The sequence below is a fragment of the Pezoporus flaviventris genome, unplaced genomic scaffold (genome assembly GCF_033815535.1).
Source record: "Pezoporus flaviventris isolate CSIRO_AGI_PZ_B2104156 unplaced genomic scaffold, CSIRO_AGI_Pfla_v1 ptg000072l, whole genome shotgun sequence".
Lineage (NCBI taxonomy): Eukaryota > Metazoa > Chordata > Aves > Psittaciformes > Psittacidae > Pezoporus > Pezoporus flaviventris.
Genome location: NW_026892620.1, coordinates 1,393,084 through 1,421,047, shown reverse-complemented (window position 1 = coordinate 1,421,047; position 27,964 = coordinate 1,393,084). Strand labels below are relative to the sequence as shown.

The window sequence follows — 27,964 nt, the reverse complement described above, 5'->3', positions numbered from 1 at the left end:
AGAATGGAGGGTTTTAAGAGGAGGCCATGAATGCCTAGGGTCACGAGGAAAGTTTTGGATGCTCTCAGAAGAAGCAGTACTTGCAAGTGTTTCCTTCTATGCCCACAGTTCATCACAAGACACTCTTGGATGTAGAAGCGCTGCGTTCAAACTCCCTTAAGACTGTTGTCTTATCTACCCACTATGCAAGACAAAGTACCACTACCAAATCAGCAAATTTATTTAGAGGAAGAGGTGGATGATGATAGAATTTTAGTATATAAGACATTGTGATTAGTATAAATAATAGTAATAACCAATAGCCTTAGTATAATAGTTTTTTAGTATATAAGTAATTTCTGAATTCTCTTTCAAAAGCGAAAGTCTTTGTAACATTACTCAACAAAATGTTTAAAGTGATTCCAGTTCCTACCTGGAGCTTCTGATGTATGACAAATAATTCATCATAAATTTGACTGATGTGAGACGGTATTAAGCCTTGAGTACTGCATGCTGCAGCATTAGTTCCACTTATAATTTTCCTTAGCAAACCATTCGTAACATTTTGGTCACTATTTTGTTGTGTATTTGCAGCCAAATGAAAAGGTAAGGTGCTGCCTATGGAAAGGAAAATCCCATTTTATATTAGAAAATTAATCCTAGATAAATAATGACATTACTATTGTTCCAAAACAGTGAAAACTTGTTTTAGCCATTTAAAGTAACAAATATAGAGCAAGACGTGGCAAAATGAGAAAGTAATCTCCTAAAGAGTTATGAAGAATTGCTCAAAGCTGGGTTCCATGACTTGGCTGAAATGATCAGTGATCAATGGTGTTTTATAAGTACAACTATACCCTCTACTTCAGTACAGAAATCTCATAGATATCTGTATGACATCTATGCACAGCCTGAATCATAATGTAGCCAAAACCTCCTCTTGTAAGGAACTTTCTGTAAGGTCTTCAGGCAAGTGATTTGCTGCTGACTAGACCCTGGCCTGACATCAAAGTTAAGAGAACAAGACTTAAGAAACTGCTGGTCATGACAGGAGAAACAGCTGGACATGACGGATTACAGTGTAAGAAGCTGATAAAAGTTGGAGACAGCACAGTGAGGAATGGCTGGATTTCACAAATAGTTAAGCACCCAAAATTCACAGATAACTGAAGGTAAGTGTTATGATCTTTTTGGGGGAGACATCTTGCAAGGCCAACTGCACCTAGGTACCACATCAGGCCAAGATTACCTAGGTGACAGTATCAGAAATACAAATTTAGGTACTGTGCTGGTAGCTCATATAGAGCTGTTTTGGATTTGTGACCAAAACAGTGTTGATAACACAGGGATATTTTAGTTATTGCTGAGCAGTGCTTACACAGAGTTGAAACCTTTTCTGTTTCTCACCCCACCCCACCAATGAGCAGGCTGGAGGTGCACAAGGATTTGGGAGGGGACACAGCCAGGACAGCTGACCCCAACTGACCAGGATATTCCAGACCATATGGTGTCATGCTCAGCATATACAGCTGGGGGAAGAAGGAAAGGGGGAAATGTTCAGTGATAGCACTTGTCTTCCCCAATAACCATTACATGTGATGGAGCCCTGCTGTCCTGGAGAGGGCTGCACACCTGCCTGCTGATGGGAAGTGGTAAATAAATTTCTTGGTTTGCTTTGCTTGCATGTGGGGCTTTGGTTTACATATTAAAGTGTTTTTCACCTGACCTGCACGTTTTCTCACTTTTACCTTTCTGTTTCTCACCCTCCCTACTTGGGGAGAAGGTAAAGTGAGCAAGCAGCTGTGTGGGGCTGAGCTGCCTGTGGAGTTTAAACTACAACAGGTACATATAGAGCAAAACTCAGATCAATGAGGAAAACATAGTTCCTGGTGCAATTAAATTCTTTTTGATGTTGTTAGTTTGTTCGGTTCGGGGGTTTGTGTCTTCTTTTCTTTTTTTTTTTCTTTTCAGACAGAATGGGTTTCCAGAAAGCTGTTTTTATACAGTCCCCACTCATTTAATACCACTTTTGATGAGAGTCTGTTACAGTTACACTGATCTGTTCTGCCCGACTTTTGAGGTTCCTTATAGCCACTTTGGGGTTGGTTGGTTGCCTGCCTGTCTCTACACTTTCATATACACTTTTAAAAGGATATATTAATGTCCTTCTAAACCTAAAACTCTCTACAACAGACAGAGCTACACTGATTCACAAACCCCTTCAACTGCAGCAGCATTTTCATACATTTTGTGAATGAATGACAGTTGGTCCCTGCTACAACCTTCTAGCTAGAATTTCCTGAGTTAACATCCTTTCTCTACCTAGTGCCAGTTTTCCAATCTTAAAATGAAAAAAGACATCTGGTTTAAAAGAGTTGTACTATCTGGTAATGCAGCTAGCTACTTAAAACAAAATAAACCAAAACAAATAAACAAAACCCCCTCCAAACCATCCTGTTTCTTCATTTCTACTGGCACGTGGCAACCAGTTTCATAAAAAGTTGACTTTTCTTTCTTAAATGTATGTTAATATTTCATCAAGAATGCCTGGACCTCCTAAACCAACCCTATAGGTGTTACTCATACTGACATGAAAGGTTAAATCCCCAAATTAAAATACATTTTTGTTGATCATTGTATTTCTGAACCAAACAGAAATACGTTTATTAGAAAGTTTAAAATACATGTCATACTTCACACAGAGCTGTAAAAATATTTAAAATTCAGTATTTACCTGTTTCCACATATATAGCTGTATTTTGAACTGCATCAGTTTCAGACCAATTAATGGCCTTTTCTTCTTTTTCTAGATCACTTGAATCACAACATGAATCTTGCTCATCATCAAACCTAAACAAATACAAAAAAGTAATAATTGGAAATTACTCAATACCTTTCTCACGTACTACATATAGAGCACTGAGAGAAGTCTGTATAAAAACGTAAACAGCTGAGAATTTTATATTTGACTGATAACAAATAGAGTAAAATCATTTGGATAAAAGTCATTATTACTCACAAGATTTTAACCAGAACAATTAGTAATGCTGCTGACATAAGATTAATAAGAATAGCTAGAATTTTCAGGCTGTAAGCACATCTGCAGCAGGTAAAAACCTCTCCTTTCATTACCAATCACCAAATTCCAGGAAAGCTAAAAAAACAAAATGCTTTTTTAAATTATTTTTCATTTTTGGTGTAAACTAGCCCTGAAAAGACCCTTCTTGGCTTTTGGAATCAGATTATCTCTAAATAAACTTAAAGCTGTTTATCAGTCTTTGTTTTCCTTCTAGTTCAGTTTATATCATCCCTGCTATTAGCAATTCCAGCATACACAGATTAGAGTAGAAAGTGAGACAATATTCCTCATCAAAATTGGCATTCACATTATTTCATACCTCAGCCGCAGACAGTACATAGTAAGATGAAAAGAATCTTAAAACGACTTCTGCATCTGTGCAATCTGAATGTATTGTTTACATATGGTTTATCTAGATTGTGAAAGATAACAAATGATAAAGGAGAGCTGAAGAGAAAATGCCTTTTACCAATCCCAGACTTTGAAACTCTGGAGGAAATCACTAGAAGATCTGATGCTGTTGTCTTTTCCACTTTCAGTAAATTCTGACTCTAAAGAACATTTGGATAAAGAAATAACTGTATTTTCCCGTGAGCTGTCTGTGTCACCTGAAATACAGAAGACAGTAACAATTCTATTCTGCATTAGAGAAGCTGATGTTAAGAAATAGACAGGGCTTATTAGAAATGCTTTCCGTCTAATCAGTTAGGTCGAAGAACCAAAAACCCACTGATACACCCTTACAAATGAATGAAAAATTTTAACAGCTTAAACAACGGGAGGTGTTATTTAGTTTTCAAACCAGCTAAGTCTTTCTTAAGTATTACAGCTTGCATTCATATACTAATTTTTCTACAACCAAAATCTGATAAATACATAGTTATACCCTGTTGTCTGCATGCACCAGCAACATGTGTTTCTCAAGAAGCCCAAAGACACTCTAAATAATAAATATATATGTACCTTTAAGTGCATGCATTATGAGGTGGACTGATACCAACCACTTCAAGCAGGACTTCAACACGAACAGGTTGGTAACCACTGTTCTAAAGCATCCTTTGTGCTCTCTATGTGAACGTTAACATTGCTAGGCTGGCTCTCAGATAGAGTAAACCCCTGATCAAGAATGTCTACCCATTTAAAATGGGAAAATACAAAACTACTTAAAATAAATTTAGGAATGACACAGTCTTAGTATATATTTTCTTTGAAAAATATATCAAAGCACCATTGGTTGGTATTACCTTTGTATCCTAGGGAGCTTCCACTCTTCCTTTCAGTATGCAATGCTCCTGAAAGGCAATCCTACAAGAAAGCACAAACACACTCTAATATAGTCTGAATTTTCAGGTAAAGTGCACGTTACAACTTAACTTGTTTCACAGTTACAATGCCTTGTGATAGAAATCTTACTACGAACTACTGTCTTTGAAAAGGGAAGTGGTTTTTGTTTTTTTCAATATACAAATGTAAATGGTCTTCATATTAATATAAAGAGGCAAACATCCTCCATGGTCTAATGACGAAATATTCATGGTGTTACATGTTAAAAAATTTGAGAGACTGTAAGACTTTATGAAGACAGTAATATAAAATAAGGGCATAAAAGTAGGATTAGGTAACATTGCCATCTATTTTTATATCTAGTTTTTTTATGTCAAAGTTTCCTGGTTTACTTTTTCCTACTAACCTGTAACTACATACTACAAAAACAAATGACAGGAATATTAGGCTACAATTAAAATCAATTAAATGTACATTATAAAAGATCAGACTCAAAGCAGCTCTCGTGATCTTAGTTGTGTTTCACATTTCTCCTGAAACCAGGACATATACTCTAAATAAAGAGATCAACTGCTGTATTTCCTTGTACTTAAACACTGCTTTTTAATAAAATAATAAAATGCACAAACAAATCTAGCATTTGGTTCCTTGCAAGCATAACATATTACTTCTCTTGCAGCATGAGTTCAAACACTTGTGAAACACCAGCATGTGGAAGGACTCTTTGCTGCTGGAGCAGTTTCCTAATCCACTGTGCACATCCATAAATAATGGAAGTAACGGAAACAGAGGAATCACAATTCAGTTCCTTCATTCACATTGGTGCAAAGAACCTGGCATTATCTGGCGTAAAATAACATTGCTTTTACCTTGGCAAGGGAATGACACCCATCATAACTTACTCTACGGTCATTGCAGCAGTTTATTGTGAACTATGGGTTTGATTCTGACTAGACATGGCACAATTTCTTGCTCCCCGAAAACAGAACCACTAGGTTTTACAAACAAACAAACAAACAAAAAAAAAAAAAAATCACAAGCACACCTAACACATTATAAATAAGGCTGGTGATTGCTGCGGCAGAAGAATCGTAGAATCAGCCGGGTTGGAGAAAAACTTTAAGATCATCAAGCCCAACCCGGACCCCAGGACTGCCAAGTCCACCACTAAACTGTGTCACTGAGGGCCTCATCTGCACGGCTAAGAGGATATGCAATAAACAAGTTATCCTACTAGTATACTAAGAAGATTCACATACAATCTTGACCAACTAGACACCAGAATGTTTTAGGCATAAATTAAGATCCAAGCTGCTCAGACTGTGTTTTGGAAATGCATAAAATTTGGAATTGCAATTTCCAGGGAAATTCCAAGTTCAGACAGGGATGTCTCTTCAGCACTTGTACTGTACTTGATCTTTTTAAGATCCCTTCCAATCCAACCCATTCTATGTACTGCAATCAGAGCAGAGGAAACAAGAGTAGGAGTGGAAAACGCATATTTTATACATAAGCTCCTAAAGCCTGTTCAAATCCCATTTTCGGCTCTCACCCCCTACGCGTAATGTGATGTGTTTACAACGAAGCCCCAGGGAGGGGACACAGACACCACCATCCCCAAGCACCTCTGGGACTAGGCGAGAAAGGGCAACTTTCCCCCTCCTCCTCCCACTTCCCTCCCTTGGCTGCATCCTCAGCCTTCCCGTCTCACCCCCGCGGCGCCGAGCCGCCGCAGACTTCCAACGGAGGGGCCGAGGCCGGCCATGTAGCACCACCGCGCTCGAACTAACCGCCACAGCCCGAAGCCGGCAGGCGCAGGCGCGGAAGGCGGCGCGCATGCGCACACGCTCGTTGGGGGCCGGGCTCTACGGGGGAGCGGGGAGGGACAGGCCTCGCAGCGGCTGGGCCGGGCCGGAAGCCGGGCTGGGCGCCGGACAGAGCAGGACCACCGCCCCGCCCCTGGCGCCCTCCGTTCTGCAGCACAGGCCCTGCGACAGGCCCTAGCCTCACAGGGCTAGCTCCTGTAATGGCTTGGTCTTCCAGCCTAATGCTTCTGAAGGAACTTCCGGGAAGAATTAACTCCGACTACACTCAAAAAAAAAAAAAAAAAAGAGATATTCAGCTTTTTCAAAAAAAGCTATTTTTTTGGATACAAGTTACACAGTTCCAGCTTACAGATAATGGTGGCCGCCCGGTTACCTTGTTAAAAACCTTTATAACGGCAGTCCTGAGCTGTAGAGAAGTTACACAAAACCCCCAAACCAGCACTTACACATAGTCACTATTAAGAGAGAAAACGGCTCTGACCCAATTACTAGAACTCTGCCCCAGGAAAGGGAGCTAATAAACATTAAAAGAGCAGGGAGAGACGTATCATAGAAGTATCAGTGTTGTTGTACTACAGCATTTCAGGTAAAATCCTAATGTCAAGTAGCCGTTTTTCACTCTACTAAGGCATTTAGACCTATTTTATGTGAAAAATAAATAGGCACGCTTCTCTAGCAAAATATTGATCAAAGCATTCAAGAACTATTCTCCAGCTTTCAACTACTGAAGCGCTACTGAGAGACTTCAGATAGCGCAAACCAGCACTTACCTGCCAGCTGCCTCCACTTGCTTTCTACACATCAGAGTAAGCATTACATTTCAAAGGCCTTCAAGTTTCCTGACTAGCAATTAGCACCTACAGCCATTTTCAAAATACAGATTTATCGGAGCAGGAAGCCAAACTACACAAGTTCTTCTTTTTTAAACAAACCAGTGAGGACAAGACATTTATTTTTAACAAGACTAAGATTTAATTTTTAAAATTTGACATTTAATACAAATATGTCAGGATTAACACAAATACACCAGAAATATGCCAGTGTCTGAACTTTAACATGCAAAAAAATCAATTAGAACACATAAAAAACCCAACTATCAGCTGCAATTTTACATTTATACATCAGAAGTGTCCATTTTAAGAAGTTGAAATAATTAGTCAATTAACATCTAAATACTGATTTATACTGCTAGAACATCTGGATACTCAAAGCAATAATTCTATATTTGCCCACAGTCTGTAATGACAATTCTTCCATTTACTAGCCCTTTAGGAGAACCAAAGGATTCAATCTTTTTCACAACATCCATTCCATCTTTGACAAACCCAAATACCACATGCTTGAAGTCCAAGTGTTCTGCTTTTTTAAGTGTTATGAAGAACTGTGAAGTATTTGTATCCCTGCCCTTATTTGCCATTGACAACAATCCAGGACCAGTATGTTTCACTTCGAAATTCTCATCTTCAAATGCTGATCCGTAAATTGACTGTCCGCCTGTTCCATCACGGTTAGTTATATCACCTCCCTTAAGAAAAAAAAAGGGGGGGGGGGCACAGCATTAACCTGAAAGTCCTGAAACATAAACCAACAATAACAGTTACGTTCCCTTTCAACCCTAGAGACTTTGCTTCATACGAACTCAGTTTTCCCAAGTACACATTTACTTAGATATAAGGCTTCACAGGTTCAGCAGCTTTGTTCATAGTGATGGAAGCAGCAGTGGAAAGTGTATCCCTTTATTTTGAACACAGAATTTTACCTTCCTGCTCCACAGTGACCACTCCTCTAGGCCTGTCTTTCCCACTGCCTGCTTCCTGCATCACTTGGCCCCAATAGCTAAGAGCTGCCTTATCTCACTGAAGAAGGTCTTTCCTTGCTTAGTCCCTGCAGGCATGGAATTGATCACCTGAAGAAGGTTAAGGTACAGTGACCAGCAATCTCTTGCTTCTGTGCAGGCAGCAGCTTTTGCCACATGACTGCTTGTTTGGGAGTGCAGCTACAGCTAGCGAGTAGTATCTTTTTCTCCAAGGCAGCAAGCTTCTGGCTCCTGATTATTTGGCTATACACATAAAAGATGACAGTGTAAGTTATTGTATATTTGAATTCTCATTGAAAAGTTTCTCACAGTGCCTGGAAAAAGTTCAGGCAAAGCAGAGCAAACTTAGAATATACCGATTTCATGTGATAAAAGCTCACACTTTGTCAGGGTGTCCATAGTACAGTTAATGGTTTTAAAATAAAGCCTGCAACTTACAGGTTGTAGAATACCTTGAAACAAGCTTAAACCCTGAATGAGCAATGCTGCATTCCTTATCCAAAAGGCACAACGTTTTAACAAAACAGCCATAAAAGTGCATACTTCAGCCACAGGTGGTATCTCATGAAGAGACCAGATAATTTCTTATTTTGGTGACAAGCCACTCCTGTATTACTGTCTACTTTTGAGTTTGCAGGTTGAGCAATGCAGGAACATTAGTGCAGCGTGTAAGGAAGATGGTTCATTCTGCCTGTTACAAGCCATTAAAACTCTTTGAATTACTGATGTTAATCTTAGGAAAGGTCTATATGACCTATAATCAATCGCCTGTGCCTTCAGCATTTATGAAGAACTTACTAATACTACTGGAATGGACACAAAGGTTTAAAAGCAACACTATCTACATGAGGCTTCTAGTGCACTGCCGGCTGATACTCTTGATGCAAAATTCGAGTATTTTAAGGAACAGGATTTTCATTGCATGACAATGAGATCCAGAAGACTTCTTTTAGAAGATGGAAGCTTGAGCATCTAAAATACTTGGAATATCAGTTTTAAAGTACACATTATCTGAAATACAAAGCGTACCTCAAAATGGAACAGAAGGCCAGAAAGTAAGTGTTCTTAGCAGGTAAGCATACAGAAGGTCCTCTCTGTACAGAGATGGGGGGTGAACGGTAGTTTGGGGAACCCCTACTTTCCTTCATATTCTTCTTCAGAAACAGGCCACTTAACCAGATTTTTCTCTTAAATGGACTTTTTTCTTCCACAGTAGAGTAGCACTTAAGCAGCACTAGGTAATACTAAAGCAGCTGGCAGACACAGGTAAAAAGTGTTCATCTTAGGGCAGCATGTGCTGCTTGCACTTTCTCATCTCCTTGTAGGGAAAGGACAGATGAGAGTATCCTGCACACTGTATTCATGCTGCCAGTAAGAACATGCTATGCTGTGTGATTTTTAAGTGCCATTGTTAATGAAGATGTACCTCATTCTCTCAATGAAGGGTCTTTCTGTTATGCTTACCTGACACACAAAGTCAGTGACTATCCTGTGAAAGCTGGAATTCTTGAATCCAAATCCTTTCTCTCCTGTGCACAGGGCCCTGAAGTTTTCAGCAGTTCGAGGGACAATATTTGAAAATAGCTCCATAGTTATGTGTCCTAAAGGTTCATCATCAGCAGAAACTTCAAAATACACAACAGGGTTAGTGTCCTTTGACAGTCCTGCTGCCAGAGATAAGTGTCCCTTCTGTAGTTCTGACAAGCTTTGCTGGCATTCTTCAAACCTCCTCTTGAAAGAATTAGCCAGTTCTTGGCTTTTAAATCTGACTGCAAGTTGCTCCACTTTTACTTCACCATCTGAAAATAGACCAGAGAACAGGTTTCTTTAGTTCTGTTCAGTATAGTTGGAAACAAATACCTTTTGTTTTATATAATCTCCAGGTAAAAACAAAGCCACAGAAGCTACAGAACACTTAGAAAAAACGAAAACCACCTGAAAAAACTCACCAGCATAATCTGTGGCTGTCCAAATTAAAGCATTGTTTGATGTATCAGAGGGCACCAAGTTCATTTCTTTGGTGATGACATGGTTTGCACAGACTTTAAGAACCTGGTCTCTTCTCATTAGGACTCTATAGTATTTCTTCTGTGTATGGAAGAGGATCTTTATCTCCCCAACACCACGCTCCTTCCACTGAGTAGCATCCCTGTCCCATCTGTAAAGTTTTGCCCTCTCTTTGAAGAGAATTTCTTCATCTTCTTCTCCAGATTTTACTTCCACCTAAAAACCAGAGAGCTACTGTCACCAACAGTATTAACCAGTATTACATACACTTTCAATGATTCTGACATACTAGTATGCAAAATTACTCAATGTGTTCCTTTCTCCAAGACCATATTCATCACACACCAAAATGAGTAAATGTCTAGCCTTTTCCAAATTTAAGAGCTCAACAAATTCCACTACTTGAGATTAATTATAGCACTGCAATACTACTTTGCCATGCTGCATATGATTTTGGTGGGTGTTTGTTGGGTTGTCTTTCCAAGTGTTTTTTTTTGTTTGTTTGTTTCTTTGTTTTTTGATTGTTTTTCTTTCTGTGTTTGATTTGGGGTTTTCTTCTTCTTCCTGAAGAATAAAAACCCACTATCAGATATTCTGGCAAGCTTCTGCTAAGGAAAAGCTTCAGGTCTGCTGAATGACATGCAAACCGAGAACTGAAGATGTATTACCATTCCAGGCATTACTTTTCTAACACTGTTGAAGAACTTGATAATTTGCATTTGAACAGAATAAACACCAACAAAATATAACAAACTGAGGCCTGACTGCTGTACCTGCTCACTTTATATACCTGTCTTTAGTGATCACATCATCTTAAGATAAGGAACACTTGAAAGAACTAGAGATACAAGACAACTATTTGTGGAGGGAGAAATAAGATTGGAGAAGCAGCAAGTAAGGGAAGAAAGAAAAAAAATCACAGAAGTCATAATATGACACAGAGATGAGCATAGGCATTCCAAGTTCTGAAGGAGGCTGAAGGCATGTTACAAAATACATCACATTTGCTGTTCAACTCAAACAGCACTGCATATTGTTTATTTGCACTGTTTTGCTTAATAATTATACTAATCTAGAATTAAATTTACCAGATAACATCAGAAAAATTTTAAATGGCTATTATAACACTACAGCTAAATACCAAATCAAGATATGAACTGTGTGAAGGCTCACTCAGTAGCTTATAAGGCTACCTTCAAAGCAGAAGGTCCTCCTACTTCTTGAAAACCAATTTATTTTCAAATAACAAAGTTAGTTCAGGTGAGGTTAACTGTACTACATCTTTATTGCTCAGTGATTCTAGAAATCTGTTGCTTAGTTCAGAGTAAAACTTTTATTTAAAAAGTTTTATTTTTAATTAAAGGCATGGCTTTCTTAGAACTTCATCTACAAGTCACTGATACAAAGCCACAGCTGAGTTGTACTGGCACTAACAGCTACTCAGTTGTTCCTCTTGGTTTTCAAATGTGCTACAATGAATCAGATTTAGCTTTTACAAGTTATGTGTATGAATACGGTCAAGGTATAATGAAATAAAAGATTTTAACTGATGCACCAAACAATTCCCCAGTGCTAAGCTGTACTAGGATTTAAATCAGCAGGTGCTCTACATAAGCAGTGCAAGAAATTAGTTAGTTAAGCAAAGCATTTAAAAAAAACTTGCTGTGTTAGTAGACATGCTTATGTTAATGTTGGTTTATATGCCAAAAGTCACCTTACCTCTGGTAAGGACACAATCGGCTCAAAGTGGATATCATCACTATGTACCACCTCATCATCACTACCACCTTCATCTTCATCTGCTTTACAGGCTGTCTCTCCAAACACAGCTGCTCCTGTATTTGCCCATTTGAAGTTTTTATCTACAATTAAGAGAGTTACATTTTAAACTTTGTGGAGTTTTTTTCCTTCATGACAAGAACTTGCTAAAAATTGTGGATAATTGATTATCAGTAGAACTTTGGTGCACAAAGGGTGTGATTTACGGAACAAAAGTCCAGATGAGCGTCTTTCTTAGAGACTAGTTTAACTCACCTTTTGAGCCAAAAGCAAAGTTTCCAGAGTTTTTGGAAGCCAAATCTGCAAATGACAAGCCTGCAGTATTGCCGAAACCAAATGAGATGACTCTGTTTTCTATCAAAGAAGAGGAAAAAGTCAAAGGTTCTTCTCTGCCTCATCTACAGAAAAGCACAGTTAGGTGCCTACCAAAAAAACCCCAAACAGAACATACCCCTGACCATACCTTGCGTTGACTCTGAATCACTTCTTTTAGTTGACAAGTCTACAGGTGTGTCCTCAGCTGATCCAGTCTGTGATACACGTACAGTTTCTGTGGTGGAATCCGGTTCTTCATTGTTGGTAGCTGACTGAACAACGACTGTCACTTCACTGGTTGATGCAGTAGGCACCTCTCCCTCACTGGTACAGACGAAATCACTTGAGCTTGTAACCTCATTCTCCTGAGATTAATAAAAAAGGAAAGTAATAAGCAAATAAGCCAGAAGAACCTAGTATTCACACCACCTCTCAGGAGACTTAACAGTCATTTTAGACAAAAGAAAAACAAAAAAATGGGAAGAAAAATTGTTGTTATAAGCTTTCTGAAGTTCTCCATTACACGTAACACGCAAGGATATTAACTTGACAAAAAAACTGAAGTATCTCTGAAGTATTATGCTTTCAAAGAAACGAGCAACAAAAAAAACCCCACACCCAAAAAACCAACTATGATTTCCTGAAATTAGTTAGTCCTTATCTATACACACATTAGCAGTGATTTTACTACCCAAAGCAGTTTATGACAACAGCTGTACCTCCTTTCTCTTCCCAAGGAACTTTAGATCCTAGCTTCTGTTTCAGTGTTTGCAAAGATCTGAGGCACAGCCAAGAGTCAAAGTTTTCCCCCATTGGATGTTTTAGATCTCACAAGGTGAAAACCATTTAAGCATGTAGATAAGGTAACTGTACAAGTTTAATGACAAATAATAAAGATTTAGCTCTTACTTTTGTTTCTTGAGTTTTAACTTCTGCCTGGAAGTCTTCTGGACTGTCATCCTCAGTATCACTGCTGACGCCACACACAGATGTAGAAGGAACCTCAAGAGTTTCTGTTTCAGCCTTCTCCTTAGGAGCTGGTTTCTTTTCCCAAGTAGTAGCACATTCTCCTTCACTGTTGGGTTTACTTTTCCCTGTGAAAAGTGAATAAAAAGAGTAAAAATCAGTGGAAAATAGCTGGGAAGGCTGCTAAATACCAAAGTAATTTTTTTCACACCTACACTATAAAATAACCTCATGATAGCCACAGCAACTTGAAATCAGACTTCCAAGAGTTTTTTCAAATAGCACTGGTGTTTAAAACAGTGGAAGTGAAGACTGACTTATTTAGCTCCAGCTCCACCCGGAGTGACTAGAATTCATCATACCTGGTTTGCTATGGATACCATGAAATTTCCATGCAATGATGAAGAGCTCATCTGGCAGTTGCCAGTACTAATACCTTCCTATAGCATCTCTTCACATTTCAGAAGACTCAACATATACCACCTCTTTCTAGCACATATCCTCGAAAACAAAAACAAATCCAAACTTCACTTCTAGAAGTACCTACCCAGATTTTCAGTTACGGAACACAAGTCTGAGGCACACCCAAAGCAGACATAAACGTAAGATGCAAATTCACTCTTCCACACCTGTATTTTTAGTATGAAGACAAAGCATCTTTTTTTTTTCTTAATTGAACAGTATTAACTCATAATCTTAACTTAAACTATCTGCAGAAGTAGCAAGTATTCAAAGATGCAGACAACTTTTATCTTGTACAGCATCAAACCAAGCTTCATATTCAGAAGGGGCTTAAGGTAGGAAGACACACTGATGTTCTTGTTAGAGGCCACCTGAATTGTATGTTTCTAATTCAGGTACTACTTTACTAATTAACAGTTCAATGGACTGAGCTTAAAGCTGTATTTTGAGTTCAGCATCACTGCTTCTAAAAACTATCGCAGAAGACAAAATTAATCTCAGTGCCCTGTGTCCTTTAGAGTTTAAAATTTCTTTTGTTTTTTACATTTTAAGACATACCTTTTACAGGATCTTGCAATTTCTTTTTCTTTCCTGAATCACTGGGATAAAGTCTTCCATTAAGTTTCTTAACAGCTGTTTCATAGTCTTCATCTTAAATACAGGAAACAAGTGTAAGTTCTTAGTACAGAGTACTGAGAAGTCTGCATCCTCAAATACAGAGAAGTCTGCTAAACCCTTCCAATTCACAAGCCTAGCAAGCATGCATAATTGTTACTTATGTTTTAAGAGTTCCACAGGTCAGCAAGTAAATTTTCATTTCCCACACTGCATGTATGTGCTTCAGTGTGCTACTGACACTTTTCTCAGCCCAGATTATTACAGATAAATGGCACAGATTTTGTTTTCAGAAAACACATTTCTTGAGTGATTTTATTAAGGGTACCACTAAACAGAATTGGGAAGAAATACTGGAGAACTTTTAGATTAAAAATTATTAAGCTCGGGTATTTGTGGGCTTGTCTTCTCCAATTTTCTATTGAATACAATGCTGCAGAAATTCCATTTAACATACTTGCTGCTGAATAACTTAGGAGTAATTTAGTTGCATGCAATAAGATTTGATATAAATATGTCCAGTTTTAGTGTTAGGAGTTTGCTTTAGGAAAAAAGAATAAGCCATTAGTCTAGCATTTAGGGAACCTGAGCATATTCCTTTTTGATAAAAACTGCCTTGTATTTGTCTCTAAAAATAGTTACAGAAGTAACCCTCTAGCGCAAATGCAATTATTTAGTCTTACCTAAACAACTGCATTGGTAATGTGTCAATGCCCATAAAACACTATAAATACCCCTTTCCCCAAAAAAGACAACACAAAGATCAAGTTCAGCACTCCTTACCATCGTCTTCATCACTCACATATCCAGGCTTATTCTTGTAACAGAAGAACGTTGAAGGTAGCTTGAGAAAGCCAGCGAGAGCTCTCTGTTCAGGGGTCGGTGTTAATTCATAAACTATTGTAACCTCATCAGATGGAAGATCATCTTCTGATGTTATCTTCTCAGCTTTTTACAGAAATTGAACAAACCATTAAAACCAAGTAATTTCAGAACAGGGAATAACATTAGCCCTATATTGCCATTATTAGAGAACTGAATTCATTCTAAGGCAGTTAAAAATACATTTGGAGCATATATATATATATATAATTCTGTTGATTCACAGGAAACAAAAAGTTACAGGATGTTAAGACAGAGCATCCTGTTATGAAATTCTAACCTGCATGAACAATTATATCCTATACTATTGGATATAATTCTTTGGAATTCCAAATATCAGAACAGAAACAAGCCTGTTTCTTTATATTGTTATAAGGATTAAGTCCTCCTGTCAAGCAATATGCCTATGGAGAAGAGGGACAGAGGTGATATCTAGACGTAGTGAGGCAAACTTCAGGTCTGAAAAAAAGTGAAGTTGTCTACAGCAACATGTCCTACTGCACTGCGTAAAAATGCTTTAAAAGTTCTAGAAAATACTAAACGGAAACTGAACAGAACTTGTTTCAGATTAACTATGGGAAAGCTGAGCTTTTTATTAGCTAATCTCCATTTATCGCGACAGCTGTTGCTGCAACTGCTATTGTTACAAAGTTAAAAGTAATTTTTAGTTCCACTTTGTTGAAGAACAAAATATACTCCTTTCAGCCAATTTAACTAGGTTTTCTAGCAAGAACAAATACCACTATCAGTTTTACTATAGTTTTTTCTCCTCTCTCCTTCAACATGAAGCTGTCCATTCCACTTGTACTGAAAAAGAGAAAAACAAAAACAAAAACCAAAACCAAAACCAAACTCCAAACAAATAACCCCCCTCCCCCACCCCCCCCCCAAAAAAAAAAAACAACAAACCCAAACAAAACAAACAAAAGCCAAAATGAAACAGTGCCTAGTCAAAGGTTAAAGCTGGAAGCACAGCCTAGAGCAAACTGCCTCATGTATTCTTTGGTTGAGGTTTTGCTCATTTGGGTAGGGTTTTAGTGTTGTTTTGAGAGGGAGAGTTACTGGGGAAAGGTGTAAAACATGAATGCTAACTATTTATAAGAATTAACCTATAAAAGCACATCAACATCCATGCACTGGCTTTTTCAAAGAACAGCTGGATTACTTTAGTAAGTCAATCTATGTGTTAACATCCTCCAGGTCTGAGTTAAACTAGTCAGGAGAATTTGAAGCGTGCTCTCAAAAGCTCACTGTTCATTTCATTAGAAAATACTTGGTAATTCTGTAGCACAAAGTAGACAGCGAGAACCTAAACCTTCAGCTACGAACCAGACCACTGCTTACTTCCTGAGGAACACCAATTTTCCTGCTCATGCAATTCGGTATTCATCATTGCAAGAGCATACCAGGACAGAAAAGAACTGCAGTGTTTATAGACATGCCCTTTGATCCTCTGACACAACTGACACTAAAATAAAACTGGTTTTTAAAAGTAGTTTTCACCACTAGAATCTTCCAGTAGATTAAGAGTATTTAGAGAATAGTGGAATAAGAGCAAAATCCAAAGTACTAGTTAAAATTTAATACATTCCCCCCCTCGAAGTGTTCTTTCCGCAACCTTTTTGCCCCATTTGACTCTCCCTTTGATTTCAAGTTAATGATTAAGTACCAGTGTAGCTCAAACTGTGTCATGAAGATACACAGGTATCCTGCATATTATCATATGTTTTATTCTCTCAGATTAGCTGAGCAAGTGTCTCAGTTGAACTGAGTAAATTTGCACCAAGTTCACCACAGAGGTTTAAGTGTGCAGTATTTAGTTTTACAGCCATTAAAGGTTACAACAACAACAAAAAGTTTTCCTTAAGATCACAGAATTTTCAAAAAAAGAAACCTATCTTCAACAACAAAATGATTCTTCCAAAGTCAGTCAGGTAGATGGTACAAGCGTGAGCTTCCTTTAATCCGAGCAGTATAAAGCTAGCTACAGATTATACAGTTCATCATATTAACAGACATCATTCCCAAGGAACTATCACGCAGTCTCTTTCAGTAGCCTTTGTGCAAAGTAGCTGAATAAGACAAATATACTATAAAGTCACTTCATCTTAATCCATAGGTAAAGTTCTCCATGAAGATGGTCTATCAAACACCACTGGATTAAGATTCTAGTGTTCCAAACATCCACTCAAAAGGCTTCAACAATAAAGATTAAGATTACAACATGTATTTGCCCTCAGAATAGGAAGACTGAGCAAGATGCTCACTGGTTCAGTTAACTCAATTTCTACTCACCCTCCCCACAAGAAAGTTAACTTCCCTTATTCAAAAAGGCTGCAAACATCTTAAACATATTTTCACAGGCAGCCATGAAAACCAAGAGCCATGCATGCACACATACAACTCATTCTTAAAAGACTTTTGGTTTTGTGATAATAGTACTTTCTACTTGGGGGGGGGGGGGGGAGGAATCCACACAAACCATCGTTAGTATGTGGAAGGCACAAAAAAATTAGAATGTCATGCACAACAGTTTTCACTGCTGAACTGTATTTTTGCTTTTGTTTCAACTGACATTAATACCAGGGAGGCCTAAATATCCAGCTAGTCACAATACTGATTTTTTTTTCCCCCTTTCTTCTGGATATAAAAACATCAGTTTCAATCTTTATGCACATAACCAATACAGTAACATGCAATTGTCAACTTTGATTCACTCGTAAAGCACTTGCAAAAGCTCATGACCTGACCTAAGAAAAACTTAAGTACTTCTGCAGAGAGGTGCAGAACTAGTGCGAGGTTATATTTCTTTTGAATACTGCTCTAGCACAACTTAGAAACTGCTCCCTGAAAGACATCCCCCATGAGAAAGCCTCAGATTATATTTACATTGATTAGACTTCTCAGTCATACATTATTAAGCGAAAGCTTAACACAAAGCCATCAAAAAGCTACACTGAAGACAATTATCAACTGTATATAATTACTAAGTATATAATCCTACCCTAGGTACCAGAAAAGTAAACGTGAAGAACAGTCTGAAGTACCAGCAAGGCATATTTAGTCTGTTTGTTTTTTTGTAAACACACACACGCCCTCACACACCCCAAGTGTAAAAACAGGATCAGTTTGAGGCAACAGCAGTTCTTGCCCATATGCGCTGGCACAAAATGCTTAATCACTTCACATTATGGACATTGACTGATGAAAAATTTAAACCTAACTGTTAATAAACTCCATGCACAGGGATGCCTAAAAACACAGAACAGTTGACTTTAGATCATATATACAGGTGTTCAGTGTTTAGATAAGAACAGCGCCTCCAGAAATACAATTTTGGGAAAACGGTGTTTGGAATGACATGGTATTTTGAACAATGCAGGACACAAAAGACTGTCTCATGTGCAGACAGCAATAAAAATTTGCTTTTTAAAATTAAAATGCTGTTGAACTGTGTAAGTTAAGTATGCTTACAGCAAGCATACTTCCAAGAAGCACAGTTAGTAACCAATCAAAATACAAGCTGTAAGTTTTGGTTACAGATTCTGAATATAAGCAAACTGGTTACTCAGCAAGAGAGTTCTGGCCAACTAAGGTACACTTCACATTATACAAGTAGTATCTATCTCCAACTCTTCAGCTACTGCCTTTCTCCTGTCTACATGCTCCTTTTTTTTCAGAAGGGCTGTAGTTAACACCGATGATCTGGAAACTGAATTAAGCATTTCCAATAGGGAGGCTAAATATATTCAAGCATACTACTGTACAACCTGTCTTGAGATCTTCAAGCATCTCTCATGGAAGTGGAAAACTAAGAGATGTGTTCTCTAAAAGTAACAGGAGAATTTAATTTCTTTAGAAAAGGGGAATTTGAGAGATCCACTGTGCATGTTCAGTAAAACTGTGCCAGATAAGTGCAAGAAAATAAAGCAAGCAGAAGCTAGAAGCTTAAACAGGGCCATCCATTGTGCTAGCTCATACTAAGGGCTAGAGACATTCTCCAATAGGACAAACACAGTAGTCAAACACAGTTTTAAGGACTCTTCTTCAACATGCACATTAATTACAAGGATTACCAAGCCAACTGCTTTGCCACAGTTGGGTTACTGTCCATGTCTGCTCAAATGTTTTGATCACACATTATCACACATTCAATGCAGTACATAAATACCTTTACTATCAGGTTGCAAAGGTGTGCTTGTCCAAAAGGCCATTGGATTAGATTTAAAAAGGCTAAAATTAAATCCTAAAAAAATAAATCGTTTGGATATAAGTGTTTACCTGGAATTTTAAATGGGTAAAACAGCCTTATCCAAGTTCTGGAAGCACTCCGTGGTTGTATTACACAGCAGGAACTTTCATCTGTTAATTCTGTACAAGCTTATCCAACCCATACAGACTGCAGCTATCTTCTGTCATGTCACTTTCTTTAATAAAGACAGTATGTCTTGATAATTGAGACTAGTACACAGATTAAAAACTTACCACCTGATTAAAACAGCCTTGCACTGCTGGGAAGCGGTACATGAAGCCTTCGAAGAAAAGTACTCCACCATTAAAATAGTAGTAAATCCCATTTTTGTCACAAAGACACTTCATCACTTTATAGTGATTATCTTGCAGCCACAACTTCTGCAAGTGCATCTTTTTCAGGCAGTGTCAGAAACTATGTAACTGAGGATGTAGTCACATGATCTCTTTTCAGGCTACGAGGCTAACATCTGGTGTTATTTAAGCTACACATCGGAAATTACAGAGGCCAATAATTAAGACTTTAAACATATGTATAAAAAGTACTTTTAGAATACCCATCTGTTCAATCACGGGGATAATTCAGAATTTAGCTGAAGCATACATTTGCTGTTCTCACACTTTACCACTCAGAGCAAAGGCCCAGGTACATACACTACCAATACAACTATCTATTTAAGTCTCAGAAAGTGAATCCACAGCTTCTTTTTTAAACATTTAAGCCTGACATTCAGGTACATCACTTCAAAGTTATAGCTTCTATTAGAAATCCCCTTTCTCACTAATCAATAATAACTCATCTTGCATCACACACTTTCATTTTTATAAGAAAATAATTATGAATTGAAATTCACTCCTTTAGTTGAAACTTGGGAACTTGTGAAGAAGCGGGTATCTGCATTACAACTGCACAGAACTACACATTATTAAGACAACAAAGAGTAAGGAATAGTGCAGAGATGACTGCTTAATAAGTTGCACGGTTGAATACATTACTAGTTCAACTGACACTCACCTTTTTCCATAATTCTAAACGAGAAGTTCGAGGGTCCATCTTGTGTTGAAGTAGGCAAGTTTTCTACCTTGCTGTCTAGAGGCTTCTGAGGAGCACTAGAGCTTTTTGCTGGTTCAGAAACTTCCACTTCTTTCTGCGCTGTGTTCTGAGCCACTGGAATATGGTCTTCAGTCTTTTTTGGAGGATTAAAGCTGAAGCCAAAGAGAGAACCAGTAGCTGATGTATTTCCAAATGTGAATGTCTTTGATTTTTCGTTACTAAAAATGCTCTTGACAGATTCAGATCCAAATACAAACTTTGGAGGAGAAACCACTGTTTTTGTTGGTGTTTCTGTAGTGCTGGACACCTCTGCAACCTCTACAGTTACATCAGAAGTATCATCACCGTGGCTGAGGTCAGTTCTTTCTCTGGTAGTTTCTTCCAAGACAGCTACAGCATTTTTACCACAGGGAGATTCCTTTGGTGTATTTGCACGAGAAGAAAGAGGGGTTATCAGTGTCTCCCTCTCTTGGGCATGCTTTGCTTCATCAAAAATTTGCTTAAATGAGTCTGCAACATCTTGCAGCTTGAATCGGACAGCTAGAAGTTCTACTTTCCTTTCCCCATCTGCAAAGTCACATGCTGTCCATACCCACGCTCTATCAGACCCTTTCATTTGTTGCATATTCATATCTGGTGTTATTCTATGGTTGGCACATAGTTTTAGTACCTGGTCCCTTCTCATTACGATACGTACTTGTTTGTTGTCGTAGTTCTGCAGTATCTTGATATCTCCAATACCTCTCTCTTTCCACTGATTAGCATCTTTGTCATATCTGTAGAGCTTAGCTCTGTGACTGAAGACAACCTGCTCATTTTCCTCACCACTGGTCACTTCCACAAGATCAGGAAGAGGTACCACAGGTTCAAAGTACTGCCCATCTCTCTCTTCTTCTTGAGTAACATCAGAATCTTCATCTGTGCCTACTGATGTTCTACTCTGGTTCTGTTTGGCAGGAGATTTGGATGGGCTTAAGGCAGATTTAAAGCTGAAACTAAAACCTGTGGTAGACTCTCCAAATCTAAACAGATTTTTCCTTACAGGGCTACTTGCAAGAGGTGATGCATATACAGAACTACTTACACTATCATCCAATGCTTCTTCACGCAAATCATAGTTATCCCATTCCAGAGTAGGCCCAGTACTTTCAGCATGCGGCTTTATAACCAGATCAGAAGTACTGCTGGCACAAACAGAGTTTACATTTTCCTCTTCTGACAGTTTAGTTTTGTCATCTGTCAGAAAGGTTTTGAGATCTTTTAAGCCACACTTCATTTCTTCTGCTTTCTGTATAAGTTGAGCAGTCCTACCTGTATCAACAAGCTTATGGGGTGTCTGCAGTGGTATGTCTAGTAGTAGCCTCTGACATTCTTCAAACTTCTGTTTGAACTCCTCAGCCTGCTCTGGCGTCTTGAATTTTGCTGCCAAATGTTCCAACTTTGCATCACCATCAGAGAAGTCATTGGCCATCCACATCCATGCTTTGTCTGAGCCAGACAGCTGTTTCAAGTTCATTGTTGTTGTTATCCAGTGATTTGCACACACCTTCAGTACCTGCTCACGCCGCATTAATATTCTTACTTTGCCATTAACTTCATTTTTAAGAATCTTCAGGTTGCCCACCCCACGTTCTTTCCACTGGCTTGTTTCTGGATCAAACCTGAATAGCTTGACTCTTTGGGAGTACAACACTTTCTCATCTTCCTCTCCTGTAAATGGCTCTACTTTTTCAGGCATTTGAACTATAGGTTCAAAATGGATATCATCACTATCCTCTGTCTTATACACATCATCATCCTTCTCGCCAAGGTCAGCAGATGTGTTGGCTTTGTGATCCATTTTAGAATAATGTGAAGAAAACAGCTTTTCACCTGCGCCTGAAAAGCCTTTGAAGTCAGGGTCTTTTTTGCCAAACTGAAAGCCTTCCCTGGGAGTATTTTTTGCAAGTTCGGCAAAAGTAAAAGTGCTGCTATTCTGCCCAAAAACAAAGTCACCTTTCTCCTTGCCTGCTGCCTCTTGAAATTGGAATGTAATTCCACTATCTGAAGGCAGTTCCTTTTTATCTTTTTCATCAGTGCTTTTTAAGAAGCCAGTCGTACACTCTTTGGATGGCTCATCTTTCTTAGTGGTATTTTTATTAGACTCCTGTATCCCAAATTTAAATCCATTTGCAGGTACTGGCATTGCAAAGCTAAATCCTTCCTTTGCAGGCTTACTTTCAGTATCAGTAGGAATCTGAAATGTAAATGACGGTGCCTTGCCTGGCTCAAGACCAAACTTAAAGCCCTTTTCTAAAAAATCACACTTAAAGCCTGTTCCCAGCTGTCCTCCAGCAGGTTCAGGTAACTTACATTTCATGCCAAGAGCAGGAGCTGGTGAAGAATCACCAGCAGTCTTACCAGATGGATTTGGTGTTTGGCAAGCTACGCAGGCTGGTGAAAAACCTTCATTCCTTACAAAACAAGTACTACAATCCCACTGCCCTTCTTTTTTAGTAAAAAGCCCTTCAAATCCGTTTTTCTGTGGCTTACTTGAATCAAACTTGGGAGCAGGGGATGCCTGCACAGTAGGCATAGGGGCATTTGGCTGACTTTGAGAGTTAGGACCATGACAAGAACGACAGTTCACATCTTTTGCTTCATTTTGGACTAGGCATGCAGAGCACTCCCACTGACCTTCCTTTTTAGAAAAAGCAGTACTCAAGTCATTTTGAACAGCCTTTGGAGCAACTGCTTGGCCAAATTTAGAGGAAGTTTCTTGACCAGATATTGCTGCATTGGTTTTGTTCGGATTCTGGCAGGCAACACCCTTGGAAGCAGTGGGTTCGTTTTTTACTGAATGGACAGTGGAGTCCCATTGACCTTCCTTTTTAGCAAAAGCAGATCCAAATGTGTCCTGCACAGTGTTACCACCGGCTTTGACACTTTCAGCAGTACCAGTTAATGGCGTGCCATGTGTTGCCCACATATCTGGGTTTGGATTTTGACATGATACACAACTCTTCACAGTTGCATCATTTGGAACTGAACATACTTTACACTCCCATTGATCCTTCTTCAAGAGATGCTGCTCAAGCCCACCAGAAGAATAGGTATGCAGAGCTTCCTTTCCAAATGAAGAAGTGCTAGTGCTAAGTGCAGCTGATGCAGCTGTAAGGCTGTCTTTGTTATCAGATTCACTGCTCACCCCATTTTTTGGTAACTGAAAGCCAAAGTTTAGGGTCCCAGAAATGGATCTGCTAGGCTCCTTGATGTCCTGATTTGTTGTTTCCCTTGTTGTCCCACTACTCTGAGTCGCAGATGCCTCGACATTTGATCCCAAGGTTTTCAAAATATTCTGAGACTCCTCAAACTTACTTTTGAAAAGCATTGCTTCCTCAGGTGTTTTAAATCTAATTGCAAGCTGTTCTGGTTTTGGCAACTCGTCTGCATAATCTACAGCATGCCATACAAATGACTTATCTGAGCCAGCATTTGGAGTTAACTTCATATCAGTATTTATGTAGTGATTTGCACAGATTTTCAGCACTTGGTCCCGTCTCATTAAGAGACGAAATTTGCCAGATACTTTATGTTTCAGTATTTTCACATTGCCAATACCCCTTTCTTTCCATTCTTTAGTTTCTGCATCAAAACGAAAGAGCTTGCCTCTGTTGCAGAAGAATTCTTCTTCATCTTCCTCACCTGTCTTTACTTCAATCTTGTCAGGCAGTGGCACCACAGGATCAAAATGAGGACCATCATCATCCTCATCTCCGCCATGGGTGCTTCCTCCCTCTGTTTCATGACCTCTATTGGCCAAATCAGAATTTGAAGTCATATATAAAAGCTTGCTTGGTTCTTGAGCATGAAATGTATCTCCCTTCTCAAACCCCAGGGTTTTGTGTGTATTTTGTCCCATGCCCTCTCCAAAAGAGATGCCTGGAGTATGTTTATTGCCAAAAGTAAAGGTATTTCTTTGACTGTTTAAGCGATCGTTAACTGGCTTTTGTTCCATGTATCTGTCATCTTGTAAAGGTTTATCTGATGTCAGAAGACTTAAGAGGCTGTCGTTGTTACTAAAAGCTGTATTACCAGACGGTGTTCCAACTTGAAGAGAAGGAAAGGTGAAGTCTCCATCATTAGACTTGAAGTTATTGTTGAATTTAAAAGTTGTTGGCTGACTCAACTGTGCTGGTGGTGGCACAGGTGGTTTTGATCCTTCTGCTGTTCCTGGCTGTCCAAATTTAGACTTTGGAGTTTCTACCACTATTGATTCTACAGGCTTTGTGAAATATCCTGGTTTAGGCAATGATGGATTTGTGCTTGCTGGTGGAACACTGTAATTGTAATAATCATCACCCACACGGGGAGAAATGAGTCCAGTAGCAGGAGAATCAAAACGCAGAGGTGTGCCATATATATCTTGGGAAAACATACAAGAAGGGTTTTGCAGAGGTGGTGTATGCATCGGCTGTTGGTAAGCATATATATGCTGCTGAGGTGCAAGTCGGTTCATGCCATAGACAGGAGCCTACAGAAAAAGTAAAACCAAGTGTTTTGCTTATTATGGTAACATAGAAGACAAAGTCTTACTGTGCTGAAGCCCACATAATGTACTCTTTAAAGCAGGGCAATGCTTTCACATGAGTTCAAGCTAATTTTAACTTAAACTGTTTAGTTTAAATCTCGAAGGGCATCTGAAAACAAGGGGCACAAGGTGAGTGGGTTGTGTTTTGTTGTTTTATTTGTTTTTGTTTTTGTTTTTTTTTACAAGAAAAGCCCCGAAAACCCCATTCTGTTCTGCCATACAACTTGTGGTGGGGAGGGAGGAAGTTGTGTGGAAATTAAGTGCTTGATATCATACGTACCCTGTAAAGGACATGTACTACCACATTACAGACATATTGCGCTGGCTTTCCCTCCCAAACTTCACATCCCCAGAATGAGGCAGAGATAAATGATCAGTTTAACCCCAGCAATTCAAGTTTACCAAACACTATTTAAGGAATTGCAATTACATCCAACTGCATACAGAATCAAAAGCGGTCATTTTCAGCAGATCGTTGGAAATAGTTTAAATGGATAGATCTGTTCTTACCTTTGTTGGTGTTACATTGGTTGGGGCAGTTCTGAGAAGATACTGAGAGTTATAGGCAGGTGACTGGCTGTAGTAAACAGAGGGGCCAGTGGTAGCAACTAAAAAAGAACAGCAGGAAAACAGTTTATACATAGTTTTTATGTTGTTGTTTTAAATGGACTCTCCCCAGCAATCAGTTTTTAATTTTGAATCATTAAAACAATTTACATTATTTTCAAAAGTCTTACTTGGTTTAGCTAAGCATTTAGACAGAAATTCAGCAGATACCTGTTAATGGAGCTTCATGAAGATTTTGTGGTCTCTGATAACCCTCTGACATTGTATCTGCTCCATAGCTTTCAGCAGGCCACCGATGAGATGATGCATTTGAGTTGGAATTATTAAGCTTCATTTCTTGCATTTCATTCTGACAAGACAGTGTGCCAATCAAGGGTATAAGTATGTATTACATAAGCATTTTTAGAAGAAAACAAAAGGAATGATCCCTACCCTTTTGCTAGTTAAAAGAATGCTCAAGCTCAGGGGAAGAAGGAGAAAAAAAAAAGAGGTACCCCTCCCAGAATCATCCAAAACCTGCCCATGCAGTAGAATCAACTAGGATGTAAAGACCTTTAAGATCATCAAGTTCAACCTTTATCCCAGGATTGACTGCCGTTACCTCTTGTCCTGTCACTTGTTACTTGGGTAAAAAGATCAGCCACCTCCTCTCTCCATCCTCCTTTCAGGTAGCTGTATAGAGCAATAAGGCCCCCCGAGCCTTCTCTTCTCCAGACTGAAGAATCACATCTCCCTCAGCCCTTCCTCAACAGACTTGTGCTCTAGACCCTTCACCAGCTCTGTTGCCCTTTTCTGGACCTGCTCCAGCAGTACAAAGTACTGAGATTGTATTCTAAATCCAGAAATAAAAGCATCAGACCCAACTGGAAGAGAACCAAGCTGATGAAAGAATAACTCTCTGCATACAGTCCTTAGGCTGCCTCTACACCCCTGCCCATGTCCCAGGTAAGAGTTTTCAAGCAAAAAGATTTAATCCTGCGCTCAATTTAGGTGGATGTTTATAGAAGATAATTTCACAGATTTAAGTAGTAGTCCAGGAACTGTAAGTTAGCCCATGCTATTATCACTAAATCCTTATAATCACTCAAAGTGTTCTTCACTGGATATAGTGACAAAATTGCTTACCTTTAAAGCTTCCACTTGCTGACAGATCATTTGAAGTATAGACCTGTGATCTTCTGCCCACTGAGGAGGAGTTTTAGGAGAAAACTAGGGAAAAAAAAAATAAAAGAGCTATTCTAATCATGTTAAGTTTCTTCCAATGTAACTATCCCCTGAAATAATAATTACTTAATTTACCTTGTAGCTCTTAGATGGTGAAAGAGAGAACCTAGTTGGTGATGGAGTAGAGTGTTTCACCTCTGAATCTACAGCTCGTGAGAGCCCATTTCTGAAGGCAGGGACACCCTCCTCAGCATTCTCGCCAAGCTCCTGGATCACTGTATCTAGCATTTCCCTCACAGTTTCAATAGACACTGGCAGCTGCAGAGTTATTTGAAACATAAGTCACGATTGCAATTCTCCCTCAGAGCAAGACAGACTATATTCAGAATTCTAGTTGAGCAATTATAAGGCTTTCATTACAAAAATACTCTTTTCAGCAAAGCTGTAAACCTGCTTTAGAGGTTAATGTAAAAAACATGAAAAATTAACATAATTAATGTAACAAAACCAATTCACACAAACATTAATTCTGTTTTTTCAAACTACTAACCTCTATAAAAAGATAGCGGCAAAAGCCATGTGTTTACATTACAGCTTTTAGCCACAGAGTAGTCTGAATGGTTGAATGAACCAGCTATCGTCTGACTGGTTACAAAAGTTACCCAGTTTATCACTCCACTAGTGTTAAGCAGGTTATTTGATATGAGCAAAGAAATAGGTTCAACTTGCCTTCATGCAAGCCTGGTCTTAAAACTAACAAATGCAAACAGCTTGGTTTTGAAATAATAACTAAAGCCACGACACGTCTTGAAACAAGTTTTTAAGGCAAGAATTACTTACTTTCTCAGTTACTGACATATCTGAGGAGCTTTCCTCAATGATCTTCATTAAATAATGCTTGCTTTTAAGAAGATAGGTTTTGTGCTCTTCTTGTTCTTCTGGCAGCATGGTATCATTTTCCATCTCTTCTGCCTTTCTTTGGAAGATCTAAAGAACAGGATGGTGATTAACTAAGAACAGTCAGAAGACAACCGAATAAAGCAAATGATTTTAGGATTAATGCAATTTATATTACCATGGCAAGATTCCAGTATGAAACCACACTGTTAATAGCTTCAAATGCTAATAAAGCATCATCAGTTTTGCCATCAACTGCGTCCAACATTGCAAATGCTATACGCGCCTCTTCTTCATACGCTGCAACCTGAAAGACCTACAAAGAAAGTGAAAGACAACTCATACCTAACAACGCAATGACACAACCATTATTTTCTTTTTATTCCTATAATCAGGGAAAATGTTTTTTAAAGGAGGCTGGTACTAAGGGTGTTTACTGCCTTCCAATCAT

At 38.7% G+C, this 27,964-nt stretch overlaps 2 protein-coding genes across 3 annotated transcripts in view; both read right to left on the bottom strand.

Annotated features, from left to right (window-relative positions):
* CCDC138 (coiled-coil domain containing 138) overlaps positions 1 to 2,794 on the bottom strand; it is a 32,158-nt gene extending 29,364 nt beyond the window's left edge. Inside the window, exon 1 of the mRNA XM_061472660.1 lies at positions 2,714 to 2,794. Coding sequence (XP_061328644.1) covers positions 2,714 to 2,749 — 36 coding nt within the window. The 5' untranslated portion in view covers positions 2,750 to 2,794. The remainder of the gene's footprint in view (positions 1 to 2,713) is intronic.
* Positions 2,795 to 7,116: 4,322 nt separating this feature from the next.
* RGPD4 (RANBP2 like and GRIP domain containing 4) overlaps positions 7,117 to 27,964 on the bottom strand; it is a 32,348-nt gene continuing 11,500 nt past the window's right edge. Inside the window, exons 14-30 of one of the 2 annotated variants that reach the window (XM_061472656.1) lie at positions 27,692 to 27,829; positions 27,457 to 27,603; positions 26,752 to 26,934; positions 26,578 to 26,661; positions 25,663 to 25,801; positions 25,396 to 25,493; positions 20,277 to 24,828; positions 19,182 to 19,256; positions 14,912 to 15,076; positions 14,072 to 14,164; positions 12,995 to 13,179; positions 12,255 to 12,450; positions 12,026 to 12,124; positions 11,711 to 11,853; positions 9,934 to 10,207; positions 9,449 to 9,783; positions 7,117 to 7,693 (exon numbers count right to left, since the gene is read on the bottom strand). In XM_061472656.1, coding sequence (XP_061328640.1) covers positions 7,388 to 7,693; positions 9,449 to 9,783; positions 9,934 to 10,207; positions 11,711 to 11,853; positions 12,026 to 12,124; positions 12,255 to 12,450; positions 12,995 to 13,179; positions 14,072 to 14,164; positions 14,912 to 15,076; positions 19,182 to 19,256; positions 20,277 to 24,828; positions 25,396 to 25,493; positions 25,663 to 25,801; positions 26,578 to 26,661; positions 26,752 to 26,934; positions 27,457 to 27,603; positions 27,692 to 27,829 — 7,212 coding nt within the window. In that variant the 3' untranslated portion in view covers positions 7,117 to 7,387. The remainder of the gene's footprint in view (positions 7,694 to 9,448; positions 9,784 to 9,933; positions 10,208 to 11,710; positions 11,854 to 12,025; positions 12,125 to 12,254; positions 12,451 to 12,994; positions 13,180 to 14,071; positions 14,165 to 14,911; positions 15,077 to 19,181; positions 19,257 to 20,276; positions 24,829 to 25,395; positions 25,494 to 25,662; positions 25,802 to 26,577; positions 26,662 to 26,751; positions 26,935 to 27,456; positions 27,604 to 27,691; positions 27,830 to 27,964) is intronic. The other variant, XM_061472657.1, reaches the window with a different exon arrangement.